This window comes from Branchiostoma floridae, chromosome 6 (assembly GCF_000003815.2).
Source record: "Branchiostoma floridae strain S238N-H82 chromosome 6, Bfl_VNyyK, whole genome shotgun sequence".
Taxonomy (NCBI): Eukaryota; Metazoa; Chordata; class Leptocardii; order Amphioxiformes; family Branchiostomatidae; genus Branchiostoma; species Branchiostoma floridae.
Genome location: NC_049984.1, coordinates 6344715 through 6363997, shown reverse-complemented (window position 1 = coordinate 6363997; position 19283 = coordinate 6344715). Strand labels below are relative to the sequence as shown.

Here is a 19283-nt window from a genome sequence, read left to right as displayed (position 1 = left end):
GTCTTCGCCGGTGATACGGCTTAGCATCTCGCAGTAGTCATTAACAGAGCATATTCGTCAAAAGTTCGTCTAAAGTAAAGGTAAAGTAAACCGTGTTGAAGGAGACGAAGTGTAATGCATATTCCATAGCTGGCAATGCAGTTAGCTACATGCCAGGTTTTAGTCAAACACACAGGGGCGCACCCAAATTCTTATATTTCTCGACAACTGTGTTAGACTCTCTACAGAGCAAGTATTTGATTTAACTTTGTTTTTGTCTAGTTGGATACATGAGACATGGGGTCTTTTATAATACAATACAATACAATACAATACAATACAATACAATACAATACAATACAATACAATACAATACAATAACATACAATACAATAAAGGTGGTTACAAGTACAGAGGATTAACACTTTAGTAGGCTTCCCCATACATAAAACTGGCGGTTACACAACACGTCTACTCAATGATGTAGATTAATCGATTATCGGTTTACCTTTACTGGCCCATTCCGTCCCAGTGAAGCCCAGCATGCAGGCCTCCCCGTTCACCTGCATCCTCCGGAGCTGCTGGTCCATGGGCACAGGCAGGACCTTCCTGTCCACGACAGGTGTCCACTTCGGCAGCTCCGCCACCTCCAGGTGGACAATCGTCTGACAAATATTTAGATACTGTTAACATATTATTACCATCAGGGCGTTTTTCTGTAGGCCGGCTATTCCGTTTTTTGACTTAAGCCTACGTTATCATTTCCAAACCGGGCAGCTTTCGAGAACAAAAGTATGATATAAAAAACACAAAACTAATCACAGGCACTGTTTTTCTATAGTTTCACGTATATATTTTTTCTACTTTTCGTTCCCACAAACAGCCCGGCCGGGCACAGGTTTGAAAGTGTGACAATATCCTTGATTCTGATTGAGCTGTTCTGTACCCGTTTCTATTAGGTTACCTTCAACGTTAGGCCACATCGCTGTGCTATTGAGTTTTCTTCAATCAACTGTTATGGCATTGCTTGTGTTTCTGTACGGTTTGATTTGTTGACACGCCGTATTTTGTTACAGAATTTGATCGCCTTTTTTATCGTTGTTGTTTGTTTCATTTAGTTCTCCACAGGATCTCACAGCTGGTGACCACGAAGCATCAGATTCTAACGTCAGACAAGATGTCGGGCAGTAATCCCATCGAGAGTCAGGGGCGGTCGTTGACATCAAAATCGATATATTTTGGATCGAACTATGAGGAACCCAATCCCCATGTAATTACCAATCCGTGTCCCTGGTGGAAGTTGGATCAGGGGTGTCACATGTGCATTAGTGTAACAAACAGGCCGCATTTGTTCGATATAACTCAAATGGATTTATATACTTGCAACTGGTTTTCGTATGGTACATTAAGGTCTTTATTTCTTTGTTACCATTGTTTGCTACGCTCTGTGGAAATGCTCAAATAAGAGGTAAGGCAAATCTAGCCAAGAACACCATTAACCATTACCAGATATGGTGAGGCAATTTCATCTAAGGGAATAACATATTGGCTCAAGACTTCATTACAGGGATCTATATAGAAGACGTACAACTTGTAATTATCGTATCCAATCGCTTTGGTAAGGGTTAACGTTTTTACTGCAAACGGTTTTGTTTGTTGGTAATACTGCAATGTGTGGGGGTGTCTGTGTGGCGCAACGGCTAGAGCGTTGGAATCAGAATCAGTAGGTCCTGAGTTCGATACTCGCCATGCCCCTGCCCCGTGGCATAACGGTGGAGTGACGCCCACCGAGCCTCACGGCTAATCTGTATAAAGGTGCCAAAAACACCTACGGATTTGGTGCTGCCAGTGTGTCAACATCTGCACACTTGCCACTAAGACCCGTGAAGTTTTTTTTTAATACTGCTATCAGTCATTGTGGTCTGTAGGTAGCTGTGGTTAGTGTTTCCGTCTCCTCCGCTCCTATATATATACATACCTCACACCGTAGCTTCCGGCTACACTTATCTAAAGACGACTGCGAGATTTCACATACGTCAAAGCCTTCGCGTTTGGTGCCAGAGATATGGCTGATTCATTACCACAGCGGGACCTTAATCGGAGCCTACTGCGCTAGAACGCTCGATAATAGCCTTTAACAGCCAAACATGAGAAACAAGCCTTTGGGCAGGTACGAGGGTGATCTTCAAGAAAAAAAATTGTTCTATACATGCGACATCATGAGTTTTATAAGTTATAATCCTGAGATAACAAGAAAATGAGTATCTAGAAGGCATTGGAATATGGACCGACACTAGATACAGAATATACCTTGTTTCTGAACCTACTATTTTTGAAATGGTTTTCTGTGTGCTTGTTTTGAAGCAACAAATATGTAACCCCAAAAGTGAGAAATAATTGAAATTGTGACCTTATTTGTATTAGGTGTTTCTTTATCACCCCTACGAGTCCATTGAGACCCATCTGCCGTGTAGTTGCGGTATTACGACAAGAGAAAACGAGTACCGAGGGAAACTCGTAAAAGTTCGATTGAAAACCACCCGTACCTCCTGCGCCACCAGTGCCTCGTAGCGGATCTTGTTGAGACAGTCCAGCATCTGTAAAGTCGAGGTGAAGCCGTCACAGTTGAAGTGTTTCGCCAGCGCGCGGGTCTGCCTCACCACCTGGTCAGCCGGCCGGACGGACACAGGCTGCAATGGCGAGCCGCTGGACAGGATCGTCCTCTTGAACAGATCTGAAGTGGTAAGGTGTGGTCAAGTGGTTAGTACTAGTAGTGCCGCTTTCTAATGGCAAATTACTGACCTCTAAACGTTAAATTACATGTTTGTAGAAGGGGTACTTTCCGGGATGAGTGGATCAAAGCTATTCCGGTCTAAATAGGATAGGAAGTTTCCAAAGCAGCCTTCGTAATATCTGAGTCAGTTCTAATGGGTCACCCACGATATTTCTAACCTAGTTAGGGAGAAGAGATGTTGTCCCAGTCAGCCTCATATAACCCTTCCCTTCCCATGAAGTGACCTTCTGGTCTTGTTACTATGACCATTGAGCTATGGGACACATTGCGACCCCCGGGCTATTTTGGGGCACGGCGGGGTCCCTGGATTTTTGAAACTCGTAGGTAAAATCAACCCTGGATCGTGGAGTAATCGTGAAAAGACTTAAGCGCTAAGTACTTCAATACCCTGTTCAATGCCTTCAATGCCTAAGTACTTCAAGGCCAAGAATTGTTCTCTGGCTCTGTACTGAGAAAGCACATGGGAGATTCTACAATATGATTTCTCGAACTACAAATTGGAGAATAGTTCCTTTGAAAAGTTCGAGAGTTTTAGATTTTGGTTAAGAGAGAAACTTACGCTGAGATGCGATAGAATAACAAACTTGGAATGCATAACATGTACCTCATACACATCTATACCTGCAACGTTTTATCCCTATCAAATCACACCGGGCTACATCATTCAATTTTCACAGTTGTACTTTTGCTCGGGCGCATCGGCGCTTTCAAACATAAGTCATCAAACTCCCTGGAAAGTACGAGGAAGTATGAGTTTAGGCAGATTTACCACTTGAGCAATGCTATTGAGGGTAGGTCGTTTGAAATCGCTAAAACTCCAGGGAGAGACGCTCTGTAAGAGGATGTGTTTGATCTGATAGTAACGTGCCATTAGTGCCGTGTGGGAAGAATTGAACGCACAGGAACCCTTTAATGTTTACGGGCGATTTCATTTCCACTGTAAAAGTAAATTGACTTAAGGGAAATCTCATCAGCGAAAAAGCCGACAGGGTTGCTTTTATGGTTATGTTTAGAGCCCATTGTCAATGTTTCTCGTAAAACATTACTGCAAAGCTCCCGCCTTACTCAAGCCAGGAAAAGGCTCCATTCTAATGGCATTGCTAACAAAGGGACAGTGATTCTGTAAGATGCAGCAGTAAACAATAGCCACGAATAGAGAACATGCAGTAATGAACGATAGCCACAGAATAGAGGCTGTTATTGAAATAGGCTATAAAGCATTGTTACTCCAGTGCAGTGGCTGATCAATGGTTCACAGCTGCCAAATGTAAAACAGATGCATTTCGAGAAGGTGTTGATAGGCGCGAGTCTTAAAAGCTTAGCGCTAATGAAGGTCACTTTCAGCGATGTCTCTGGCCCCGCCGTCTGGGAACCTGTTCAAGGTGCTGAATGCTGTGTGTATGAATGTCCTGCCAGTTGAAGGTGTTCTTGAGACAGCTTTAGCGAGAGAATGTCTAGGCATAGCTTGATGATGTGTGTTGATCGTCTTCATGTAAATGGTTAGTTACTAGTAGTCAGCATCCTTTACAGGTCTAGTGGGTATTGGTTCGTATAATAAATATTTTGAATAGAGTTTAAATGCCTGATACATCCAAAGTTACGTTCTTAGAGAGTCTGCGTAAACCTCTCATGGCTACCTATTCAGCAAGGACCCGCGTACGTAGATTAAGTATCGTTCCAGACAAATTAAGGTAACCCTGTCCTCTAACTATACCAGGTGTTCATATCCATGATTTTCCTGATCAAGACTGTTCGAAAATAGAAACCCTGGCTAGTGACGACGGTCGAGCTGAGCATTGCCATAACTATGCTCTGACATGTCAACCTCCGAACTCTTCGTTTCTTGTACCTGACATTATTGTGTCTGACAAGATCCAGGAGCCAAACAGACCAATTTCCTGTTCCCGTGGATTACGCGTAATGAGGTGAGATAGGTATTATGAATATCAAAGACCCCTTCCACGGCGACCCTTACCTGGCCCCAGGATAGGCAGGCTACCTGGTTAGGATAAAGTTGATTAGAACTGTCATCGGGGCCAAGTGCATGCTTGAGTTAGATGACTTTTAGTTGAACTTGGCATGCATTTCATCTTACATCGTTCTCAGCTCGACCCGCGGGCCTGCGTATACTCTAAACCACATTTCGCTCTGAACTACAGTTTTGTCATTCTTTGTTATGTCATGTTTATTTGCCTGGGCACTAAACTCTCGATATTCCCTTCGACTGCATACAATTCAGAACATCGAAACGCTTGTCGAGTACGTAGCCGTGAGATGTGGCGTTTTGTTACCATATGGCGATTTTTTTGGTCTCATTAGCTAATCTGTCCCTAGAAGTGGAAAGCCTGCGAGTTCCAAAGTAGATTGTTATGCAGCAGGCAGAAGTGTAGGATCACCTGGCTACCATCTTGTGGAGAGAATGGAAGTAAAAGCAAATTAACGATCAGCGAACATTTCACTATTGCTGCAAGCTGCAGTCAGATAAGACTTATTCATGACTGCACAGACAGGAGAGATGACTGCGTGCCGGGGGTTGGGCAGCGGCAATATTAGCTGACCCCGGCAATAGCAGGGGTTGGCGGGCGTCCACGCTGTGTGAGGCGTTGGAGTTCCTAATGGCTTTGTTTGTTGGAGCGTGAGAAACTCTGAATGCTGCGGGGGATGGGCAATGGAGTCAGGGTTGAAATACTAAATGCCTCGGGAACGACCAAAGAGTATTAGCTTCCATCCGTAAAGCAAAGTGTTAGGAAGGTGCCATGCCTGGTTAGTTTCACATCAGCTAGCTCAGGTCCATCAGAAGAAGTGTGCGTGTGACGACAAAGCCGTACTTACAAAGCCTAGAATTGAAGAAAACTGTAATAAATATCTGTCACTCGTGCATCTATGCAATGTCTGGCAAGAGCGCTTCGTGGCCTTGAGGCGAGATTAACGTATGTTAAGATATAATGGCTTGCTGTTGGTGGATTGCGTACGAGGGAATTGCTTCTTCGCCAGTGCCATATATCTCAAACGACATGTACGTTGCCGTGAGGTCTTCAAACATAGATCCAAACTAACTTTCTATTCAAGCACAACTTGAGGGCGATTTTTAGAACTGACGACCATATGCATATTGGGACTAAGGATGATCTCAGTCTGCTCTTGGATAGTTTCACCCCGTGTTTTATCACTTTGATGATAGCAATATGACAATATTGCAGTCTACCTGTTTGTGTGAACTGTCTAATCTGAACACTAGACTCTGGAATTTAGAAGAAAATATTTTACGGAAATCTGAATATTGGATACTGCAATTAGGACTTCCTGGACCACGAAGGAAATTTTTGGCAAAATGATGTAGGTCATGGTTACATTATTGATTTCCTATGTCAGTCAGTTGTGCAGCATTTAATTTCCATTTCGGACTATCGCTGGTCCCTTTATGCTGCACATGTACAGCAGGACACTATGTTAAGCAATATTTGAAGAATTAAACTTAATGCTACTGATTTTTTGTAACGTATCCATAAAAACATTTTTAAAGATAACATGTCTGTTAGAGAAGACGGTGCACAAACAATCTTAAAGATTACAAAAAAAAATGCCTATAAAGTTGAAAGAGAAAGAAAAATCAGCCTTAACGACTATATTGGTAACTGAGTTTCTGAAACGAGAACATCAATTCGTCTTTTATAAATGTGCATGATAACTGGGTGAACAAGACGCAAGGGTCATTCAAGGTAATCTGGAGATCCATATATTTCCTTCATCCTCGGGCCTCATAATCCATTATCTATGATGATCGATTATCTGTGACACATAAAAGCAGTCCTTTAGTGTGATGATATATGGAGAGTGTTTGTCAGCAATGGTAGAAAAGATTTTACCTGAAGTGCAATATCTACAGCTAATCTATAAGAATTGATTTTGAGACAGCATAAAGGGACCAACTATAGTCCAAAATGGAAATCAAATGATGCACAGGTAATAGCTAATCCTAATTGCAGTGTCCAATATTCAGATTTCTGTAAATATTTACCTTTGCCAGAATGGCTAAGGTTATGTTTTGGGCTTGTGAGTCTGTGTGTCTGTGTGTTAACAGCATAACTCGAGAAGCCTTGGATGGATCCCGATGATATTTGGTAGGTGGGTAGGGGTCGGGAAAACGAAGGTCAAGTTCGATAATGGGCCCCCTAGCGGCTTGCTAAGGTACTGCAGCGGAAACTCAATTTTTTATATCTCGTGTTCTGGACGTGCTGTGGTCATGATTTTGGGGTGGTAGATAGTCCTTGAGGTAGAGAGTAAGTGCTGTGAGTTTGGGCCCCCTAGCGGCTTTTTTGGAACTGCAGGCGCCGGTTTCCTTTCAAACTTTGGACGAGAATAACTCTACAACGTGTTGACGGATCGTCATGATTTTTGGTATGTAGATAGAATGAGTGATGACTTACATAATGGTATACTAATTATGCAAATCAACAGCTAATTTGCATAATTAATGAGGAAAATTCATAAATCCACTGCATTCCATGATAGGACTTTCAAACTTGTCACATATGTAGCTGGGAAGGGGAGAAATGTCGATAGATATCAATTATGCAAATGATGACCTCATTTGCATAATTAATGAGAAAATATGAACATGTTGACGGATCATCATGCTTTTTGGTATGTAGGTAGCGTAAGTGAAGACCTACATAATGAGATACCAATTATGCAAATCAACAGCTAATTTGCATAATTAATGAGGATATTTTATGAATTCACTACATTCCATGATAGGACTTTAAAACTTGTCACATATGTAGCTGAGAAAGAGAGAAATGTTAATACATATTTATCATGCAAATGATGATCTCATTTGCATAATTAATGAGAAAATATGAACGTGTTGACGGATCGTCATGATTTTTGGCATGTAGATAGCCCAAGTGAAGACTTATATAATGTGATACTTATTATGCAAAAAAACAGGTAATTTGCATAATTGATTAGGAAAAGTTAATAAATCCACTGCATTCCATTATAGTACTTTCATCAAAGTTGTCACATATGTAACTGAGAAAGAGGGAAGAGAGTAAGAGGTGTATTTAAAGACTTTGAAAGAGAATGGATCAAAGGATCATCATGATTTTTGGTATGCTGATAGCTTAAGTAATGCTTGATACAATTTGATATCAATTAATTGTAACTTGGGATCTAATTTGCATAATGAATGCCGAAATTTTATAAACCAACTCCAAGCATATAATTATAAAGAAAATGAAATGAGTAACGCATTTGTCTGCAGACATCATTCTACATAACAAACCTGGTTTATTTGGCAAAGGTATGTGTTCGTGGAACTCTAGTTTCCTCTAAATTCTATAGTCTAATGCCCCAATAAGACTCGAATATCAGCAACGCTGTCTGAAAGTCTATGTAATGTACTTGTCATATTCCTGATAAATAAATAAAGAATGGATTTTTGTCCTGGTGAGATTTATGGTCTTCAGAATTCCTCATTCCTTTGTGCCGTTGACATAAGTCTACATCTTGTGAGAATCCCTATTTCGTGTAACAGGTAACAACTTAATGCTATTTAGCACTAATCACAACTTTACGTGTGTACTTTTAATTAGTTCATATCTGTGTTGATTGTACTATTCAACAGCGTTGCATGTCAATAAAAACGTAGTATGTGTTGGTCATATTATCATATGAGAAAGGAACCTACAGTAACAGACATCAAAGTGCTCAATTCCTTTCTCTCTCTCTCTCTTTATATATAGCCAGTAATCATGAATAAGGATGAAGTCATTGCAACATACTTCGGTTGCCGCCCACGGTGGAGTTGAAAGTAATCAATGAAATAGCATGCATGGTCAGGCGCAATCTGGCAACTGGCGTAACTTCTGAAGTTTGTGCAGGCAATTCAGCGGGAAGTTTGGAGATGAACTGCGTGACTGGAGCAGAAAATTTCCTTCCACGCCTCACAGTTTTACTGCCAGGGAGCCGGCATGACATTCAGACGACCTCCATTAGAACGAGAACGTTTTCGGCGGGATGACTGCAGGGTCGTGAGGGTGCATGTAAGGTCCGCAGGGCGGTAGGGAGGTGCCCGTGGGGTTGGGAAGGTGGCTGTTCGTAGGGATAGTTAAAGGTGGGATCCATGTGACCGTGAAGAAGACAAGACAGCACATTAGTGCAGGGTTGGGAGGTCATGGGTAAATAAATGTGGAATCATGACTGATTGATTGCAAAACGGTCCAAATTGGGAGGCAGGCCAAAGGTCAAGCAAACGACTCCACAATTCAGTAGATTTTTTTGGCGAGAGTCAGACTCTGTACAACCCTGGAATGAAGTGCTAGGCATCACAACTTCAAGTTCCGATGATACGTTGAGAATAAAGATTACACACTTTTAGAATTGGAGTTAATATACGCTGTAATTTACCAAGAAACTCGAAGTGATTTACGCACCTTTCGCCAGAGGTGACACCATCAGCACAGACACACAGCTCGCTCCTGATTGGTGGCCAAACACGGTGACCTCTGACCTGACCCCGCTAAAGTTGGCGATGTTTTTCCGAACCCACTTCAGGGCCTCGATTTGGTCCATGATGCCATAGTTCCCCTGGAGGTCATTATCACCCATAGTGAGGAATCCTGCAGAGGGACGAAAGGTGTTAACAGTTACAGCAAATTTTCGCATGACTTACTGTAGTTCTACCAATAGGACGCGACAGGGACAGCGTCTAGGACACCTTCATAACTTAATCTAATAAGCTGTGTATCGCACCAGGCAAAATTGCTTTGTTAATCTGTGGGTATTTGGAAAATCAACATGACAAATTAATGTAACGATTGAACTACCTTGGATACTTAGATGCTTTATTCAGTCCATAAGCTACCATAAATGTACATAATTTGTTCGTTGCTACTCGTCCTGTACTTCGTAACATTAGGGTGTAACATGGTATTCAAGTTTGTTGCACTTTTCATAATTTGTTGCTTATTGACACTGAGCACACTGTTATAAACATGCATGCATGATCGAATGTCGTGTATCTCTAGAGTGATATAGTCATATACAACGCGAATTATAATGGGCAACCTTTGAACAGCGTTGCAAAGGGCAAGAAGAAATGCATTACTCCGTACGCTAGATGGTAGCGGGCCCACCAGCGGCACAGGCTTAAGTACTGCCCCAGACGCAGCCACGTAGTTATAGCACAATCAGTCATGAGTCCTAGAGTATGTTTTCTGCACGGCGATGTCGTAGCTGTCTTGGGGAAGTGATTAGAAGCGACCCAGTCGTCACCTCAAGTAGGTTATTATAGCAACTGTGTCAACCGAAGGAGGCAAACGCATTTATATCCCTAGAAATATCATATCCATTTACCAGTACATGTAATGGCTCCATACATCACGAATGTGTCCGCGCTAGGTCGGCCACCTTTCTACAGGGGGCACAACTGCTAGGTCAAGGTCGTAAAGCAGCGGAAATGCGCCCTATTGTCCTGGAAATAGGCGCATTGCGATAACGTCTAGTCGACACGGACATGTCGTCCATTATGGTGCAAGGTTGGCCCGGTACGGAAGCGGGGATAATGGGATCCGTGCAGTTCTGCTTGGAACGGAGGGCTTTCAGCAATCGTAGTCGGGATAGATGTGGATTGTTTAAAATATAAAGACGTTATCAAGCGACGCAGATGAGCTTTCAAACGTTTGTGCATCGGTAATGAAGAATTGTCGTGTCTTTTCTAAGTCTATTCAAGCCGTGTCTGTTCACCTCATGGGACAAACTCAAACAGGCAAAGGTTCCAGATAAATAACTGGCATATCACTGGGAGATGTTGTCGCTAACGTCTCAGTGACAACCATAGGCTGGGTATCTGGTTAGAGATAACAGCGGGAATTCCAGGGACTCATGCGACCACTACACGTAGCTTGCCCATGTATTCTGCACACTCTCCCTCAATAATCATGGCATTGCTTGGTCGCCATTCGAACAATCGCGTTACATTCTCCCTTTGACTGTTGTTATAATACAGACAGAAGACTATTACATCACCCCACCATTACCATTAATGAGACGCATTTGAACTTGAGTGACAACCTCCAAAGGTTAGGTTGCCTGATTGAGAATGCGATGTCCCGGTGTGACCCATGTCATTACGCTATGACTGTTTGAGCCATGCATCCCTCGTGCAAACCCCCCCCCCCATTTGATTGCCGAGCAGAAAAGGCCATCACGGCTCTGTCATCATCCACACCAACGCAAGCACTGGCACTTGAATGACGCTGGCTATGAGACTGGCTCGATGGAAACTGCCATCAGCCCAATCGGACGCGGTCCATTTGAGTCGAGTGGCCTGTGTTCCGTCTAATGAATGTTTAAAGTGGTATCTCAAGCACATCAGCGCCAAAACCGCTTGCGTAGATTTTGGCGCGGCTCTATCACTGATACCATCGCGACTCAGGCAAAGTGGACTCTCAGCAGCCCGTTGTAAACCAAATTGGTGGGGAGATTGTTCAAGTTAAGGCCGATAGATTTATTACCGGGCGCGGTGTAATGCCATTATCCCGGGCTGGTACGCAACACCCCCGCGGATACGGGCTCCCAAGCGCTCAGTCGCCGTGCCGAGTGCGTGCGTGAGTTTGCATTATTTACTAGGTGGGCATTGTCATGGCCACCATCTAATACAGCGCAATCAACTTAAAGCTTCAGCCCTGTCGTTCATCGGGGATGGTTGCAAAACGTGCAGGTTTGAATTGATGGTGAGATAGACCAGGTCACTTGATGTGCCTAGCTGAAGTTATTTTATAAGCTTTATAAGAGTATACCTATGAATAAACGTATAAATAACTTTTTTACTGTTCATATTTGTAACTCTGTGAGACTGCTTTGAACAGTAGTTTTCCCAGTCACTTTCACACTTTCACTTTATTTATTTGCTTCATTTTTGTGAGTATGTGATGCTCGGATAGGCCCCAGCGCCCACTACCACGCCAGTATACTACAGGCGTTGGTGATTGCCCAGTTCAGTTCAGTTACAGATTGTCCACTGTATAGCCATGAAGGCTCAATATGCTACCGTAGTAATCTACTTTATGATCAATCGGTCATTTGGTGCTGGTAACTCTTTACAATAGAGAAACACAAGGCAGCGATCAGCAGCTCAAGTCATGGAGAGACTATATCTCGGATGAGACTTTATGGGTAGCCTATACGACCATGGTAGTCAAAGGTCAGTCCAATGGGCAGTGCATCAATTTTGAAGGTCTACAGGTCTATAGCCTTTGTAGGTCGACCTGTTGTTATGTCCACTGAACACTAACATATGGTTTATACATTTAATGTCCACTTGTCTTCATTAACATGTGTGTGATATTTGATGCTGCTTATCAGTCACTATTTCTTATTCCATTTGAAGCGATTTTGAAAGTCTCGGGGCATCAATCATTGACCATTCCTTGCCAAGCATTGCCAGCAGGAACGGAAACTCCTCTTATAACACATTGCACTCTGGACTGGACAATGCATTTGTGATAGAATTCACTGTAAGCCTACCTGGTTGGTGGATCAACTTGACCCAGTAAATCATTATCTGCAGACATTGGCCGGAGGGACAAGATTTAGATATTTAGTGATCCAATCACACGGTCCGATTGGGACAAAGTCTACGCTAGGGTAGATCCTTACAGCCCATGGACACGCTGGAGAGATGCCAGTCAGTTTGGGTGAAAGAAAAGTAAGCTTCGATCCAGAATTTGGACGGCCGTAATGTCATGGAATAAAACATATAAACGCCTAAAGCATAAGCGCTACTTGCATGCCAAAAAAGCAGTTACTCAAGCAACTGGATACGGTTTTGGAAACGGTCAGACGTTTCAACTGGAATCCACCAGTTTTCGTCAGTGACACTGAAGTGATCTGGACGAAACAGGTCTTTTATACTCTTACTATGAATGAAGACAATTTCCCATTGGACCTGGATTTCTAAACTACATTGACGCTACTTGCATGCTTATCAGACCAGTACCTTATGACATATTAGGCGTACATTTCTAAAATTTGACTATTAGATGATTGGAATGGACATCTAAAGCCACAAGAAACAACCTCAAATGCAAAAGATGCTTTTGAAATGGAAAATAATGGCACTTTTGGAGTATCCTAATGTTAGTCACGAGTGCTTGTATTAGTATGTATACAGTCGTTCTTCCTGTTGCAATTTTCATTCGGATGCATCCTGTAAATCAGACAAGGGTCTAAGAACGATGTGACATGACTTTTATTAACTTCACATTTATATTGTTGGCCGTTCTTATTTTATTGTAAACTTGGTATCAATAACACATAGTAGGAGTTTTAGCATGAAAGTCCATCTGTAGACACAGTAGGAGCTGCATAGGTCCACCTGCCACCTTGTCTACTAGGCTAAGTCCTGATCTTCACTATAACTGCTTGTAAGTATGATTTGCGGCTGTTGCGTCAGATATTGAGTTCCCAAACTAAGGTGCTCCATCAATTATTCATAGTAATCAATCCTCTATCAAACGCCACTTTGTGATCTCCCGCGGTAACAAACCTCAAAAGCCCTCCCGGGAATCTTGCCATTTTCCTCAAAAGCTTCCGAAGTGCCTGGAATTTTGTTTCCATCATCTGATGCATGATATGAGAGACGCAGGCTTTTGTCGCAAATTCAACAATTTCGTTGGAGGTTATTGTGACCTACTTTATATTGACACAGTATTGGCTCAAGGCTTGCAATATTAGCTAGGTGATCAATTCATGCTATGAATGTGAACGTGAAAAATAATGTTAAGGATCCATGCTATGTATGTTTGAAGACGAACATTTTTATTGCACGGCAATTGTACATGATACAATGTATGGCAACAACTATTACACAAAGTACAAAATAGAGGCATAGAATAAAGCTTAACAACCTACTTAACATAACAATAAGGGCTAGCATATGCTTTGATATTGTAGTACAATGGAGTAGGCTAATCATTAGTTAAGGTATTCTTTCTAATAGCAGAGCAGTCCTTGATATATTTGCCTATATTTGCATTATGGCAGTATATAAATCTGTTTGTAGCATCAAGTATCTTGAAATCTGTTGTACTAGAATTCGTGACTCGTCGCGCATTGCAGCGAACATGGTCGTGACAAACACAAGGAGAAGTCGAGAAGCCTCGTGACGACCCTTATGACACCTTACCAAGATATACAGTTATATCACCACGCTGCTGACCCACCGTGTCACGGCAAATGTTTACAAGGTAATTACGTATTCCTGGTGTAACTTGAGCAAACCTCTGGGGACGTCGTGAGATAAAAGTGCGGGGATGTGCGGAACTGTGGCGCACCACCAAACTCATTGAACTGTGTAACTTTCAGGACGGTATTATGATTCTTCCCACCTCTGCACACCCCGTGGATGAATCTTTCATGACTTTATTGTGAGACGACCAGACCGGAAAATTTGTGAGCTTTACTTATCAGGCAGCAGTCCTCTTGGGCACGTAAGCAGGGATGGGCGGAGGGCTGCAATAAACGGCTTCGATCGCTGCAGCTCTTCCTCAAGGAAATTCTTATTCTGGAAGAACTCTTCAATATCGACCATGAACGCTTGTCTGAGACTGCCACTTGAACCTTTCGTTGCTTTGCTCAAAGTGCCCGGGTAATGAGATCGGACTGAAAGTACGAGACTTAAAGACTTGACTTTTGAATTGCTCGGGTCAACAACAATGAATCAGAGCTGTGATTACATCTGACAGTCGGCACCATCAAACATAGTCTATGCTTTGCAGCCAATTGTAACGTTTGAAAATTCAATAATTTCCATGCATATACCAGCTTTACACGCGAGGAGAATATGAACATAGAATAGACTATAGAAAGTACCATGAAATATAAGATAAAGAAAGAAATATATGTTGTATGATAAATCTCATTGAATCATTCAGTGGCTGACTCTTAGGTGCAGATTCACGAGCAGAAAGTTCTTAATTGGATAGTTTTAGATCGAAATTCTGGAACAGCATAAACTTTTAACGATCTGCATCAATATTACCCGTCCCTGTTTGATGAGGCCGCTGCAATTTGATGGTAGTGCATTTTTCTACTTTCAAAGCACACACAAATGGTAAAATATCCCAACGTTATCTACGCTGATGGCCGTTTGAAAAAAAAAGTCCAATACAATCATTTCAATTCAACGGAGGATCCGTCTTCATAGTTCACGGGAATTGTTGCGGCAGATCTGGATGGTATTTGTCTTCCTTGAGTTACAAATTGCATCTGTACCATATGGTAAAATGTAGAGCCAGCCCATCGAAAGGTTAAGCCTAGTAAACTATGACCTGTTTGCACCGTATGTAGAGAGAAATCACATGTCAAAAACATTTCACACCAAACGAGTCTCCAATTTACCATCTGGGTTAAAGGCCATTCCGGGCATTTCGGGATGGCCAATAGACGCTTTTCGTGCAATCTTCACAGGCGGCAACTTGTCATGAAATGCTTTTGTCGATGTCTGGTTTCTTTGACAAGAAGTAATCATAGGACGAATGTTCTCAGATACGTACTGCCGTTCAATAGTAGAGTGTAAAGGTATATTCCCTTGAGTTACACTTTTTTTTTCAAAAAGGCAAAGTTTTCTTCAGAAGTAGACAATGGATATCTCATATGGCGTGTAGGAGGTCACACCTTCATGTGTGGTTGGCTACAGTTTATTCAGGAAATAGTGTTTGAAATTCTGCTGCAAAGCGAACTCTGTCCGTGGCAAAATTGATCTTAAAATCCGCAACAATCGCATAAAAAGGAACGTGTATGTTCGATCTATAATGTATGACATAGAAGAATTCCCAACTGTGGCTAATTATGCTCGGGGGATCCGTCTTTTTTTTAAACATGCAGGACACACATGGAAGTCACTGCGTTACCTAACCACACCTGTGGTCATCTGGCTGACATATGATCTATGAATTAGACACTTACGTCCCCGTAAATAATGTATCATGACGTTAGATCAGGGGATTTATTTGGCCTTTACACGGAAGCAATATACGTCTCAATCATATTCACATTTCCATTCATTCCTAATAACCAGATGATGATAAAAATAAAATAAAAATGTTGCCAAATTGTTTACAAAGATGAGGGTAATGTCTATGTTTATACTTAATTCACAATGACTATTTATATGCCCTTGCTACAACATATCATTTGGTACATTGCCTGCACTGACAGCATGTACCCTGATGACAAATTGATTTGAAAACAAATATACATAAAGTATTTATTTGCTTTCGAATATTTTTCCTATTACACGCAGGTAATTAATGTTGTTGACGTTCTTTCATGTAAACCACCAATCATGACAGCAGTAGGTGAAGTATGCATTTCTCTGCGTGATAACCACTTTTCGTGGTGCATTGTGTATTGGTGATCAATGACTAGACAGATGCGAAGCATGCATCTATGTCTACATAGTCAGTTCAAAGAGGCAACGCGTGCCGTTGGAATGATTTTTCATGCACATAACTAATAAATTCTGTTCAGAGCTAGAAAGGCAAAAGCGTTTTAGAAAAGCACAGCTGTCTCTATGTCACTAATGATGTTTTCAAACCGTAATGACTCAACAAACTGGTTGTAAATATTGATTATCAATTCCGTTTGTTAAGGATCCATTAGGAGAACTATAATTGGCTCATTACAGTCAGATATGACTCCGTAACGTCTTATCATACAATCAAGCGATGAAGATAGTGTGGAGAGTTATCGATCCAGGCTCATAAATTCTTCAAGGAGGCAGCGATGTTGTGCAGCTGGCTCACTCAATTGACTTCTTACCTAACCCGTTTAACCTTGAAAACTAGGAAATTTTCCTTCTTTTTTTTCAGGGCATGACAGAGGATGACAGCACTCTAAGACCGGTGTTCTAAAATCATGGCCCACAACCAAACATTACTTTGAGCACAAAGGACGTTGAAGTTGAACTTCTCCGTATCTTCAGCAAGAAGCAAAGACATTTTGTAGTTCCGAAAGTCTGCCCAACATTCACCTTGTCTTGGGTCTCCATGCACCTGTTCCTACTTAGTTATTTGTGAGGATGTTTATTGCTCGATGGAGAGAGTTTTTGTTAGCTAAACAATAAATCTCTACCCTGAAGGAACTGGATTATAGATATTAGGGGATTGGGAATCGGTTTATGTACGATAGATCCACATAAATACTAATTACCCCTGCCGGTGCTTCGTGGCCATCTTTAAATTTTGCCCACCGTCGTAATTCAACGGCTGATATTCTTCATGCTTCTAATTTAACAGCTTTCTATTGAACTTAACATGAACTGAACGTTTCTAAAATCGTCTGAGCTGGTTTTACTTTAACATGATAATATAGAAGAACTTTATTGCGCAACGATCGTACACGGTACAATGTATGGCAAAGAAAAAAGAAGAAACAAACTTAACATCGTAATTACTAAAAGAAGTATTAAACATAGCACATATGCAGATTATGAATATAGAATGAGATTTGACATTCTAATTTCTAGAACAATAAGAGCTAGCCTAAATCATTGATATTGTACTACAATCGAGTAGTGGGGCTTATTATTTCGGCATTTTTTTCTTATGACAAAGCAGTCTTTTATATATTTACCTATTTTAGCATTGTGGGAGTTGTTACATCTGAATATATAATCAAATCTGCCTGTAGCATTGAGTTTAAAATCTGTTGTACTTGATTCGAGGAATGTAAATAACTCATTACGTGAAACATTGTACCTATTGCAGATCATGACAAAGTGATAATATGGGTGTACACGAAGATATCGTGTACAGTTCTGTACGTGTGGTAGCATATTCTTCTGCTGGCAATCTACACAATAAACGACATATGGAAATGTTGTTTAACCTCAACGTTGACTTCATTTCAAAACCCATACACACTAATAAGTTTCTAAATGCCAATGGTTCAAATACGGTTTCATGGCAAGCAACTCATCTTGTATCAAGTGTTTTTCATCATGGCGATCGTAAACTTACTGATGAGACAGTTACAGTATGGTCGTACTGGAAAATTGGTTATCTTAAGATTGCACAGTAACAGTGCCTGCGATTATAATTTGAATGAAGACCTTTATTGTACAATTTTGCCCAACCGAGCTAAGTACAGGTCACAACAAGTCAGGATATATACATATAAACGTATCACAAATCTAGTCTAACACAAAAGTTCGGCTTCTAAAGCCGCTGCGAATAATGACATGGCAAACACCGTGTGTCTATGCGACCTGTTTTAAAAATAATAATAGAAACCCAGCTCTTGTATTAGACAGATGTCTGCTCCTTCCGGTGAAATAGCCAAGTGAGTAGAAAGTTCGCATTGCATTCAATAGGACGTCACTTCGATCCTAGCTGGCCAAGTGACATTACAGATTCTAGAAATAAGACAGACGGCCTTTTCTGCTCAGCATTCACTCAGCATTTGGGAAAGAGTGATGCAGTTGAACACATACCACCACAAGTGGACTATCCCCCAGCTGTAGTGATTTCACAACCTCATGTGGCTCAAGGGCTATTGGAATGGAGTCAAGTTGAGCGACACCCTCTGTGCCATCTGGTAGAGGAAAAACTTTAAACTACCTTTGTAAATCTATATTCTTAGTTGAGTTGAGAACCCGAGAATCGGCCAATTTTGGATACCCTGCCATCCGGCTGGACAGCAGGTCGATTGGAACTGACGAATGAGACCTAATTGGTCTGTTATGCCAAACATCGACGCGCAGCAGAAAACGCTTGTGAACCCGGGCCAGCAGGACTGGAGACGCACTGGGGTGCAGGTCTGTAGCTGTGAGCGTTGTGAATAATAGCTATCCATGGAAGAAAACAGTCCGCAATGCTCGATACAACATCAACATTTTCAATCTTCAAAAAACGCACTGCTTTAATTTTGTTTCCTTAAGACGAAAACTTTCTGGAATATGAAGTTCTTTTTTGCGTTTTTTTATAAAGCATTCAATTGGCAAATGTAACCTGGACAGTTAATCAATATGTGATTGTATATTAAACAGAAGCCCAATAGAAATAACGACAATATGTCAGAGGGGACGGCAGAGATGCAGGGCGCGGGTGTATAACATGACGGGTAGATTCTTCATGGGAATTGTGAGATCATGGTCACGGTGTCATGGTGAGATCCAGTCACCCGCCAGGATAGTGTGGGACCGCGTAGCGCAGCGGGACCGTGTTCGGCCCGTGACCGAAAGGTTTTTTTACACGACTTTCCTCACTTTCCTCAGGTGAAAATGAGTACTTAGCTTCGGCTAGGGCCGTCCCTCGGATAGGATGTTAAATGGAGGTCCCGTGTCTGGGGAGAGCCACACCCCAGGCACGTTAAAGAACCCCCACACGTGCGATGGTGCGGTGTGCGATGGTGCAAAATCCTTCCGTCTAGAATTGGTGATTCTCTTCAAATCACCCGGACTCAAGGAAGAATAGTGACATATCAGTCACTAATGGAGATCTGT

General features: G+C 41.8%; 1 protein-coding gene across 1 annotated transcript in view; it reads right to left on the bottom strand.

Annotated features, from left to right (window-relative positions):
* LOC118418694 (cholinesterase 1-like) overlaps positions 1-19283 on the bottom strand; it is a 59774-nt gene that overhangs the window by 7349 nt on the left and 33142 nt on the right. The window contains exons 4-6 of the mRNA XM_035824746.1: positions 9211-9396; positions 2526-2713; positions 488-644 (exon numbers count right to left, since the gene is read on the bottom strand). Coding sequence (XP_035680639.1) covers positions 488-644; positions 2526-2713; positions 9211-9396 — 531 coding nt within the window. The remainder of the gene's footprint in view (positions 1-487; positions 645-2525; positions 2714-9210; positions 9397-19283) is intronic.